General features: G+C 32.2%; 1 protein-coding gene and 1 long non-coding RNA gene across 3 annotated transcripts; both read left to right on the forward strand.

Moving 5' to 3' along the window:
- LOC109331961 (protein sym-1-like) lies at nt 993-4142 on the forward strand. Of its 2 annotated transcripts, XM_019566783.1 has the most exons (4): nt 993-1229; nt 2529-2620; nt 3602-4007; nt 4054-4142. In XM_019566783.1, exons 1-3 carry the CDS (start codon nt 1059-1061, stop codon nt 4002-4004), a joined length of 666 nt encoding a protein of 221 aa, XP_019422328.1. In that variant the 5' UTR covers nt 993-1058; the 3' UTR covers nt 4005-4007; nt 4054-4142. The 2 variants fall into 2 exon arrangements, with proteins under 2 accessions (XP_019422328.1, XP_019422327.1); XM_019566782.1 differs by having other exon boundaries at nt 994-1229; nt 3602-4142.
- Nucleotides 1238-2161, forward strand: LOC109331962. The gene is made up of 2 exons (XR_002105864.1): nt 1238-1502; nt 1668-2161. It is a non-coding gene; the product is annotated as an uncharacterized LOC109331962 (long non-coding RNA).

Here is a 12895-nt window from a genome sequence, read left to right on the forward strand (position 1 = left end):
TATATGATGTGAGAAACCATATATAATGTTAATGTTCCTTATTCTAACATAAGGGATGCTATGAAAATATGTATATGGTTAGAATGGGATTGTAGTTGGCTTTGAATTGATTTAGTTGGCTTGAATCGAGCTGAGAATCAACTTTGTATTACTTTGAGTAGATACCTAAAAAGGGTTTATTATGCTCACATCATTATTTATAGAGAGTAGGTGAAATCTAAAGGTATAAGATAGAGAGATTAAAGTGTCGATAATACTATTGTTTCCTATGTAAATAGTCTCCTCTATTTACACTCATTGAGATGAGTTTACCTTGAGGTGAAGGAAACTTCACTGATGTTGCGGCTCAGGTTATGCTCCTACCATGAATATTATTAAGTCTTGGCAAACCTAGATGTGAGACTCTGACAACTTTTATATGCTATATATGAATTTTTTCCAAATCTTTGGCCTTTCTCATTTTGATTTTCACATATTAATCAACCTATTGATCTTGGAGATGCTTGTAGTCGATTCAGTGTATTCAAAACCGTGAGTATGAACAGTCATATATATATATATATATATATACGAGAAGACTTATTTATACTCAATTTAAGTTACAGTAGTTAAACTCAATCTCAGTCATTCATTTTCTTAAATCCAACGGACCATAAGGGTGAGTGAAATAATGATAAGAGAGAAAAAGAGAAATTTTAAACAAATTTTAAGTTTCACCTTTTTGGTTTGTTGAATTTAAGAAAATGAATAACTGAAATTGATTGTAATTAGTGTAACTTAAATTGATAAATTAAGTGTAAACTGAACTCTCCTATATATATATATATATATTCCTCTTTTCTTCGTTTATCTCCCCCTTTACATCTACTGCTACAATCACCCCTCTAGAAAAACAGTGATGCCAAGCCCAACTCACGCATATGCAAAAGGCAAAACCCAAAATCCCAGAAAGCCCAAAATGACTACTGTGATGCACTGGAACCACATCCTTCCCTTCTCTCTCTGGTTTTTTCCTCCATACACCTCATATTATTCCACACTTGATTCCACACATAAACATGATCCTGAAAGCAGTGTGGAAATGGTACCAAAACTCTCTTTCAATTCATCCAGTTAAGACTCAAGTCATAAGCTCTTGTGTCCTTTGGGGTGTTGGAGATATCACTGCTCAGTTCATCACTCACCATGCTTCTGTTTCTTCTAAAACTAAAAAACATCTTCAAATTTCTGTAAGAAACTACTTTCACAAACCCATTAATAATTTCATCTTAATTTAACAATTAAAGGGTATCTCTTGTTATATGTGGAAAATGGAAAATTCTCAATAACTCTCATATATTCTCTCTGTCTTAATTATCTGAATTTTCTGTTAAAGCAGTGTCTTTTAACTCTAGGATTATTGTTTTGTTACATATTTACATGTAAGTATAATAATTCAATGTTGATAGAGTTAAAGGTGAATATTTTAACATTTGGGTTGTCAATTGCTTCAGTACTATCTTGTGGTGTATTTTTTGTATTTTAATGGAAACTGGGTAGTTAAAGATGCAATTACTTATTACATATTTGCATAATAATTTTTTGCTAATTGCTTCAGTTAAAGATGCCAATTGTGTGATTTGGGTTCCAGTTTGAATTGAGTGAAATATATAGACCAATACCTAAAGAATATTTAGGTAGGAGAATCTTTAGTTTTTGGTGGCATCGGCATGTATTCAGATTAACCCAGATTCCTAATTTGAAGATTGTTAGTAGCTGTTGCCTAATTTATTGACATGTAAAAGATATGTGAAATTTATGAATGATATGTCTGATATACGCAATAATTGCAGATTGTTTTTTTGTTTTTTTGGGTATAAGCCATTCGATATTCGAAAACCACAAGGGATGTCGACTAATCTGGATTTGAGATGGGCAGGACCACAAGGGCGGCAAAGCTCTTCCTAACCAGTTTTTAATATATCTACGTTCCAAAAGGCTTCAACTCAGACACTTGGTTAAACTAGAACTATCCCATGCCTGTTGATCTACGTGTTTGGTGATTGAGAAACTTATTTTTAAACAGAAACCAAGACTGTCAAAAATGATTGCTAGGAGAACAAGGGTGGTGTTCTAAAATACTTGTATTAGGATTTAGGAATTTGGCATTGGTAAGGTAATGGAAAAAAGAATGAGAGTGTTAGAGAGACTCTTTTCTCTTGCATGCTAGACTTGTTTTGATGGTAGACTGAACTCTTCTCATTTGTGATGTAATATTGGGTTGTAGCACGTTAAATGATGTGCGATAAATTGAAAGAAGGGAATAAGGGATGTGGTATTCCCAAATAGATTGATGAAGGGGGTGTGGTAATCCCTTCAATAGTACATATCTATTTTGCTTTTCAGCATTGTTGTTATCTTTAGATTTTAATGTCCCTTTATGGTTTCAGCAATTTGCAGCATTTTCAGGTTAAACTAGTTGATTTTGGTATAATGACCATGGAAAATATTTCTAGGTAATTTAAAATTATATTGATTTGATGTGGTAGGAATCAGATGTTAAATTTATGATCAACTGGAGGCGTGTGGCTGTTACAAGTATGTTTGGTGCCGGTTTTGTTGGACCAGTTGGCCACTTCTGGTATGTGTTCCTATTATGTTTAGTTTCTTTACCAGCATTCCATTACTGCCTACTTAACGAATCATGTCTTTGTATGGTGATGACGTTCATGCACATAACTTATGTAACTGTCCTGTAAAGAAAATCTTCAATATCAGGTCAGAGAGATGTATTTTAATTTGCAAAGGATTGAAACAAGTATGACTTCAAGTTGGGACTCTAGATTAGTTTGTTACAACATGATATTGAATTTCATTCAATTTTTCAGACATAGTGTCATGAACTCTGGCTTATGATCTTTTCTTCATTACATGCATCGGGTTTGGGAGATCCCTACGTAAATGCTTATGTTCTTAGTTTGTAGGTCCTTAGAATGTGGGAGAAGTTTACAAATGCATGTTAAGCTTGGGTTTCATAACTTTGTCAAGGCCTTTTGACTCCTAAAAGCAATTACTTGGGATATGTTTTTAGATCATATGACTTATCAGGATCAATTAAAATAAATTTCAACAGGTGTGTAGATATCATAGACAGATAGCTAAAATAAGGAGAATAAATCCAGAGTCATGTTTATGTCTTTTAGAAGCAATTTGCATCATATCTTGGCAGCAACTATGTTCCTGCTTTTATGGTTTGGAAATGTACAGCAGAATGTGATTTTGGACCCATTGGATTTCACCTAGTTATAGAGACCCCCAATAAGAAATTGAGAGCATTAGATCCCTTATAACTATTGTGGCGTTGCCTTTGTTGGATCTGAGCTTCACTTGGATATGTAATGTTTGATGACAGGTAGTTGTAGTTTCCGAAGACTTTGCGGTATGCACTATGATCACATGCAAGTTGATTGCTTTGGGATTTTCAGATTGAAAATTTGTCTTATCAAATTTTCTCATAAGCTTAAAGAAAAGTTCTTCTGAAAATAAGTAGAAAAAACAAAACTATAATTTCATTGCCAGAGAATTTGATATTCTATATTGAACAAACCTTGATCTCTTCTAGGTATGAAGGCCTGGACAAATTTATAAGGCTTAAGCTTCATCTAATGCCAAAATCTGTACGCGCCATAGCTACTAAAGTCGCAATGGATGCCATGATTTTTGGTCCGGTCCATTTGTTTGTGTTCTTTTCTTACATGGGATTGTGTTCCGGAAAGACTATTCCTCAGGTGAAGGAAGACATGAAGAAGAATTTTTTCCCAGCCTTGATTTTAGAAGGTGGTGTGTGGCCATTTGTGCAGGTTTTTAATTTTAGGTATGTTCCTGTGAAGTACCAGCTTTTGTATGTAAACTTGTTCTGCTTGATGGATAGTGCATTCCTTTCATGGTTGGATCAACAGAAAGATGCACCTTGGAAACAATGGTTGAAATCACTTAATTCTTCTAAGGAAAAAGGTAACCATTGATGAGGAAACTAGTATTCACCCTTCTATTTTCTTTGGGTAAAATAGTTGGAACATGGAACATTTATTGATTGAAGCTTTCGAATATTTTGCTTCTTTGATGTTCTTAAATTTGTAATAAATAAGATAGCTTTGAAGATAGTTTTGTAGTAGTCACTAAGAGTCTACTTGCGAGTTGGGTTTTGAAGGGAGAGAGAAGAGAGCTCGAAGCCTTCAGAGACATGAAATACACTTGCGACATGGTTTTGAAGCCTTACCTTTCCTTTTTTTCCCCTCCAAAACTCAACTCACAAACGTACCCTTAAGTGTGCCTCCCCTTTGATATTAAATGTTGGATTCCAAACACAGAAGCTTAGGCCAAAATACAACATCTTAAGCATGTTTTTTAGTTTGTTTTTTTAATTGTATGTTATTAAAAGGCAAAATTTGAGATATGTAAGATTTATGGATAATAAATCCTTATTTTATAATAATGGTAATTCAGAAATAGAAAAAATTGAATAGTAAAAGTTGACCCAACTTTATATATTAGTAGTATAAACAAAGGTAAAAATGACAATGCAGTTTACTAGGCTCTTACATGGTAATCATTAAAGTGGAAAAGTTGTTTATGGGCTAGTATAAATAAAAGGTTATGGAACTTATATATTATTGTAAATAGTACATTAGATAAGAAGCTATTTTGTCTTTACCTGTAATATTTTCTTTCCTCTGTCACATATTTTTTATTTATTGAGAAGCCAATAAAGCAACATAGAAAAAAATTTATACATTGACACTATATGAATCTTATTATTGATATTTTATTATTCATTATTTATATTTAATCATTATTTATTCTTCAGAAAGGTAATCCAAATAAATTATAAATAATATACTAAATGTCTATGAATCTGGAAAGATAATGCAGGTAATAATAATTTCTAAATTAAAAATGTTTATCCACAATATCCTATTCTCTAACAATTAGAATCATAAGATAGCGGAGTGAACATGAGTTGGATAAGGCTTGTCACTTAGTCGGATATAAAGGTTGATTGAGTTATTTTTTGAACTTGGGGTTGACCTTAGACTCACAGCTAACTCAACCCTAAATGTTGATTAGGTCAGCCTTTGAACATGAATTCGACTTTAGATCAATTAAATATAGTGCATACTTTTTTAGATAAAGTATTCTCAATATTAGAGCATGAAATTTGACATATGAAATTATATGTATATATATTGTTAATCATGTATATACAGTGAAAAAAGTTAGAGAATCAATAATAGAGATGTCATTACTTTATATGTGATTGAATAAATATATATACAAACATGATGAGCGAGTAACAATAGGACGAGTCCGGGTCGAATTATGTTTGTCCCTTACCTGACCCTAAATATTGACTGAGTCTAATCTTTAAACCTGAACTTGATGAAACTCAATATTAATCGGACATGATAATGATCGGACTAAATCAGATGAAAGAATAGGGTCAGGTTCTGCTCACCCCTATAAAATATGGATAGGCTGCTAAGCACAATGGAAAAAAAAATCAATTATTAGAACTTTCAGAATTTCTTACTTTGGTCTGGATTAAGCTTATTTGGTAAACGACTTAATTTATTAAAAAGATCTTGTGATAAAAAACCAAGGAAAAATTATTTTATTTAAAAAGATGGGTTGATTTAAGATGATACGTATTGGGGAAAAACTTCTCTAAAGTTTAGGTCGAATATTAGAATGAATGCAGACAAAAACTTCGAAAAAGTTACAATGAATTAATCATTCATTATATTCCAGTTATAAATTTATCTACTTCATGAAAAATGTATGTGAGCCAACTTCCACTAAACTTGTCCTTTTTATCATTTGCTTGTTAGTATTTTTTCTTAGACATTTCTAAACACCATATTACCATCACTCTTATTCGTTAGGGATCGCCCCAACTGTCACTTAATCACACTATCATTATTATTGTACTATTATCGTTTTACTACAACAGTGGAAAAACTTCATTGAAGAAAACTCCAACATATCATATTTAAGGGTACATATAAGTTGTTTCACTATTTTGTTTCACTATGCGTGTTAGGAAGTGTTATTAACCAGAAATTTTTTAATGATTAGAATTTTAACTTAAATAATGTTTTTTGACTAATCAAAGTTAATGGTACATGGAATGGTATAAAAAATAAAATAATAAATGTGCTTCCCATATTTAAATACACTCAATTATACATTAACAAATCATTAAATTGTGGGTACCATTCTATCAATTCAGATTTTCTTCCCTTTCTCTCTTCCTCTCTCCACTAGAACCTTTCCTTCAACCATGCCAGCTTCCTTAGCTTCTCCTCCACTGCCACACTCTTCATTAAATATTAGCAATATGCAAACCTAGAAGATCAGAAAGATTGGAAAAGATAAAGCATAAGAGATAGAAAAAGAGCTTGAAATTGTAATTCAGAGGGGGATAGGAATTGTAATTGCATAGAATTGGAGAGAGAAAATAGGAAAAGAGAAAGAGCTGGAATCTATTTTGGTGGAGTGAGAGGAAAGAGAAGGGAAGAAAAAAAATCTGAATTGGTGGAGTAAAACCTACAATTTGATGATTTATCAATGTGGAATTCAATTTATTTAAAATATAATGTGTTAGGCTTGTCTCCCACCAAATTTTTTCTCCACCCACTATGAGGACTAAGTCAAAACTATATAATAAATTAGAGAGAAAATGTATATATGACAATGTAAAATTTTATATACGGTTAGTATATTTTTATTATTGATTTTTAATTATCATTGACTCTTCAGGAAAAGTAATGTAAATGAGTGGTAAATGGTGTATTGACTATGTATGAATTTTTATAATATCAATGCATATATATTACACTTATAAATTATATGTCATGGCATAATAATAATTTTATGAGTTTCAAATAATTTAGAGGAAAATATTAATAACTAATAAAATAAAGACTAAATATTCATTTTATTGTTTGATGTTTTTCAACCTTACCAGTTTAGTTCCTAAAAAATAAAATAAAACTCAAAGTGGTCCCAGAAATTTTTAAATGTAAATTAAAATAGTTCTTTTATGGTCAATTTAGTCCCTTTAAATGTTGTAAAACATACCAAAAAGACAAGTTTGATCCATTTTTAAAATTTTTGGGATCATTTTAAGTGTTTCAATTTTTGAAGAACCAAACTGATAAATTCAGAAAATATAAGAGATTGAAAAAACATTTACTCTAAAATAAAATAAAATGAGTTTGCATATAAAATGAAGCACTTAATATTTCTAGATATAGTGGGTTTGATTTTTAAACACTTATTTATCATTTTTATTTTTATTTGAGTAAATACTCATTTTATCTCTCATAATATTTGACCTTACTAATTTGGTTTCTCATTAATTGAAAAACTTAAAATGATCCAAAAAATTTCAATTGTGAGTCAAATTAGTCATTTTTAGCATATTTTATAACATATCATAAGACTAATTTGACAAAAGTTTGAATTTTTTAAACAACTTGAGTTTTTTTAATTTTTGAGGGAACAAACTAATAAAGAAGTAAAAATATTATATTTGTTCTTATTTACAAGCTACTTAATGTATTCAAAATATATAGATAAAAAAATCACTAAAGTTAGTTATTAACTCAATGCAAAGACAAAATATGTTGTCCGATTTGTTTTACTCGTATCCGCAAATACCTACAGAATTTAAGTTGGTGTGAGTATACCCACATTATCTTAACAGTATCGGCATGTCTCATTGTCTTAACGGACAAAAATTGCATGCAGTGTCCTTTTAAAATGAACTAACGGACATTTGGGCGGTACACATGCATTTGTAAATAATTTTTTTAAGAAAATCATACAATAAAGTAAAAAAATTAAATAAAATAGTTGATTTTTTTTTTTTGAAAATATTTTGTTATTTTATATGACAAATTGTATCACAATTTTTTGAGGTATTAAATCACATCATATCATAATTTATTTGAATTTTTCTTATTATTGTAAGCGGGTATGGTGGGCAAACAAGCCGGACGAAACGAACAAAAGGACAAAACTTTTATGCCATGTATGCAAAATTTTGAGGACTATGTAGGTCGGCCCGCAAGCTTTACCCGTTTTGTCATCTATAGTAAATAAAATATTAAGTGATATTTACATTTTTACCATCTATAATCTTAAAGAGACAATAATGTAAATTTTCATTAATATAAAACAATAAATTACATAACAGTAAAAAAAAAGAAGTTTTTCGCTAATGAATAACATTAAGGAGGTAACTTGTCTCTTTACGCCACTTATATATTGACACATGTCTCTTTTTATTTTCTCATTTTTACTATTTTTTAATTCTCAAACTTAAATTGGGTGTCAAATCAAAGAAGAGGTTGCCCTCTAAACAAAGGAGAGTACCACACCCACTACTAGAGCAGTCTTGGCAATACTTATGAACCCAACATTTTGTTTTACAAATGTCTCGAAGTAAGGGATGTTCTCTTTTGAAGCACACCGATCTTTTGCTTTCTTCTCCGAAACCACTTGATTATTCCCACCATCAATATCAATCTTGTTTCCAAGCAATATAAATGGAAAAGTCATTGGACTAGAAAGGTTTACTTGTGTTAGAAACTCGTCATGCTAGTTGTAAAGGGTATCAAACGACTTTATGACATTTACATCATAGACTAGAACACAACAATTTGCTCCTCTGTAAAATACAACTCCAAGGCTTTGGAGGATTGAAATATATCAATTTCACAATCCCAACCTTCTACCTTTGTCCTACCAACTACCACTCATTGTCGTCCCACTCAGAAACAAAATAGAGTAGCACCTAGTGTCATGTCACAACTTCATGGCCACCAAGAGTAAAATTTTCAGACATCAGATTTTATTGGGGTTATGTATTTATGTACATTACTTTAGATTCCCATAAATGTTTCCTCTGGTTCAATCTTCATAAAACTTTTATATTACAATATCAATTGGAAAAATTTCTAAATTTTGGTTTTATTGTCTACTTCATGTTTGATGAAAGCCCTAGGCATAAACTAGACTAGTTTCTTTAAGATAACTTAATGAAGATCTTAACAAACAACCGATAAACCAATACCACAAAATTTAGAAGATATATTTCAAATCATCAAGACACTTAGTAAGTAGTAACATATATAACATTAATATCATAAAAATTTAGTAACATATATAATACAACAATGAACACAAATTTGATAATTTAAGCTACAAAGTTGGTTGAAGAATAAAAACAACAATACCACATTATTCCCTAATATCTATTTATTTAAGAGTAATTACTCATCTTGGTTCCTAATCTTTTTCGTGGGTGCCAATACAGTCCCTGCAAAATTTTAAGTGACATTTTCGTCCCCAACAAATTCAACATCGAGTCGCGTTAGTCCTTCCGTCATCTCGACTCCGTTAACTAAACAGATTAGCTCGCGTGGTACGTTAAATGTTGATGTGACATCTACATGATGGTCCTACGTGTACAACTTGTCATGTCATCAAACAAAAGTTTTTTTTTTAAATTTCCCCCTCATAAAACGACGTTGTTTTTCTAAAATAATAGTTTTAAATAAAAAAATAAATTTTCTAATAAAAAATAAAACTTTTAATAAAATTTAATGAAATAAATTTTTTTATAAAATTTAAATTTTTTAAAAATAAAATCTTCCCTTCATCTTCTCCACCACATATTCTCCATAATCTCATCCAAATCCTCCACCTTATCAACATCTCCACCTCTTCTCCATAATGGTTAATGTTAGTAACAGTGTGACTTCAATCAAAAGCAATGTGGCAATTGACTTTTCTCGTAACTAATTTATCTTTGTTTAATTAGTGGATAACATGTTTTTTTCTCTTTAACAAATGGGTTATATCAAAGAAAGAATCATCATCAACTCCTTTGGTGCACACCAACTTATGCATCAGACAAGCCAAATTCGTGACCGAGGAATATTGCACTAGCATGCACCTGACCGAGGAAACCAACATGAGCCTGACCGAGGGAATTCGCACCAGCATGGGTCTGGCTGAGGGATTTCGCACTAGCTTGACCGAGGGAATACGCATCAGTCTGACCGAGGGAATACGCATCAGTCTGACCGAGGGAACTTACATCAATCTGACCAAGGCGGACAACTGTCTGACCGAGGAAATCTGCACCAGTCTGACCGAGGCGCACAATTGTCTGAACGAGGAAACCTGCACCAGTCTGACCGAGGCACACAATTGTTTGACCGAGGAAACATGCACCAGTCTGACCGAGGTGCGTGATGTTATGCACATAGAAGTGACCGAGGCACAGAGCATCCTGACCTGCCAATCAAGAGCACTCTGACCGATGGCCATAGGCACATGAAAGACCAAGGCACATATAATATGACTGAATTAGTTGTCCATGAGCAAGGCTATGTATTTAACAAGCTTCATCAAATATTTTCTTATATTGTTAAGTTCTTGTATAATTGGCATATTTAACATGTGTCAAATTAGTGTATAGTTTAGTTAGGAAAGTTGTTAGTTTAGTTAGGATTAATTGCTATATATAGATAGCTCTCTTTCTTTCCTAATAAGACAATTCAATTGTATTTTTCCATTTTATTCATTTTCAATAAAGGATCAAGAGGCATTTTTCATCTTGTTATTTCTTTCTTCCTTATCCTGTTTGTTCTTGGATTGTTAATCCAATCTTCTCAAGAGTTTCATATTTTCTTTGATTGTATTAGAACTCTTTTAAAAGAGCTCTGGTGCATTCAATAAACCATGGATCAATCAAGAACTCCATTGTCTTCAAACTCAATGCCTTACTTAGCAGACCCTTCACAAGACCCCTCTTCTCCATACTACCTTCACCCATCAGAAAACCCTGCCAATCCTTTGGTGTCACCATTTCTGAATGGAGAAAACTATCACCATTAGACATGGTCAATGAAGAGAAGACTCATATCCAAGCAAAAGTGGGAATTTGTAGATAGATCAATCAACAAGCCACACAGATAAGACCCTTTATATCGTGCATGGGAAAGGGCAAACAATCTTGTCACATCTTGGATAACAAGATCTGTTTCACCCTCCATTGCACAAAGTATACTTTGGATAGATAAGGCATCAGAAGTTTGGGAGAAATTAAGTGAGAGGTTCTCTCAAGGCAACCTTTTTAGAATAGCAGATCTCCAAGATTCAATCACGAATTTCAGGCAAGAAGACCTCATTGTTGGAGAATATTTCATTGAACTAAAGATCTTCTGGGATGAACTTGATATCTTTAGACCACTAGTGAAGTGCACATGCAATTCTCTAGTGCACATAAACGAAGATAAGGCAATAAGATTTCTTAAAGGTTTGAATGACTCATACAATGGAGTAAGATCTCAAATAATGCTTATGGATCCTCTACCTAGTATGAGTAAAATTCTCTCACTAGTCACACAACAAGAAACACAAACAAATGGAAGCAACATGGATTCAAAGGTAATGACACTTTCAAGAAATCCTAGAAGAGGAAATTTCTCAGGAATATCCTACAACACGAACATCAGAGGTGGCAATAATTCATCTGGAAGAGGAGTTGGTACCTATGGAAGAGGGACATGGAACAAGAACACTTCATCTACCAAATTTTGTACACATTGTAAGAAAAGTGGTCATACAGTGGACAACTGTTACACACTACATGGATTTCCAGAAAACTTTCCATTTAATAGGGGAGAACATGCCAATTTTGCACAAGCAAGCATTAAAGATGATCATGAAAATAAGGAGAAAATGGATACAAAACATCAAGAAGAAAAGATTTTTGGATTAAGCAAACAAGAATATCAAGGTCTCGTGAATATGTTGCAAGGAACCACAAATGCACAAAGAGTTGATGAACATTCCAACAAGGATAACCACTCTAATGTTCTTTCTCCTAGTTCAGCAAAGATTGATGACCAAACCCAAGGTAACTCTAAACTTAAAACTATGTATTGGATATTAGATAGTGGTCCTACAGACCATATTAATAGCAATCTGTCAAACTTTGATAACTTCAACAAGACGAGACCAATAAGAGTTAAGCTGCCTAATGGAAATGAGGTTATCTCACACATATCTGGAACCCTATCTCTCATGCCTAATATGATTCTACATAATGTTCTTTATCTACCAAGATTTTCATATAATCTTCTATCCATATCAAAGCTTACTCATGATTCTCCTTGTGATTTATGTTTTAATGATTCTTATTGTATCATCTAGGAGAGGATATCTTCGAAGAGGATTGGTACAGTTGAGGCCTCAAATGGATTGTATGTTTTAAAATCAACAAAGATATCTCATGCAATGAATGCTTTTAATACTTGTAATCCAAACTTTCATACTTCACACTTATGGCATTACAGATTAGAACATGCCTCTCATACATGTATGGACACCATCAAAGTTAAATTTTCGTTTGTAAATAACAATAGAGAATAATTGTGTGAGATTTGCCATATGGCTAAACAAAAGAAACTTTCATTTTCTATTAGCAATATTCATTCTTTGGCTTGTTTTGACTTAATTCATATTGACATATGGGGCCTTTTTCTATATCCTCTATGCATGGTCATAAATATTTCTTGACTATTGTTGATGATTGTTCTAGATTTACTTGGATTTATCTTATGAAATCAAAATCTGAAACATCAGAACTTGTGCAAAAATTCATAGTTATGGTTGAGACTCAATTTCGTCTCAAAATCAAGACCATAAGAAGTGATAATGAGCCTGAGTTCACCCTCAAATCCCTATATGCGAGTAAAGGAATATTGCATCAAACCTCTTGCATATATACTCCTTAACAAAATGGAGTTGTTGAGAGAAAACACCAACATTTATTGAA

This window comes from Lupinus angustifolius, chromosome LG17 (assembly GCF_001865875.1).
Source record: "Lupinus angustifolius cultivar Tanjil chromosome LG17, LupAngTanjil_v1.0, whole genome shotgun sequence".
In the NCBI taxonomy this organism is placed as follows: domain Eukaryota; kingdom Viridiplantae; phylum Streptophyta; class Magnoliopsida; order Fabales; family Fabaceae; genus Lupinus; species Lupinus angustifolius.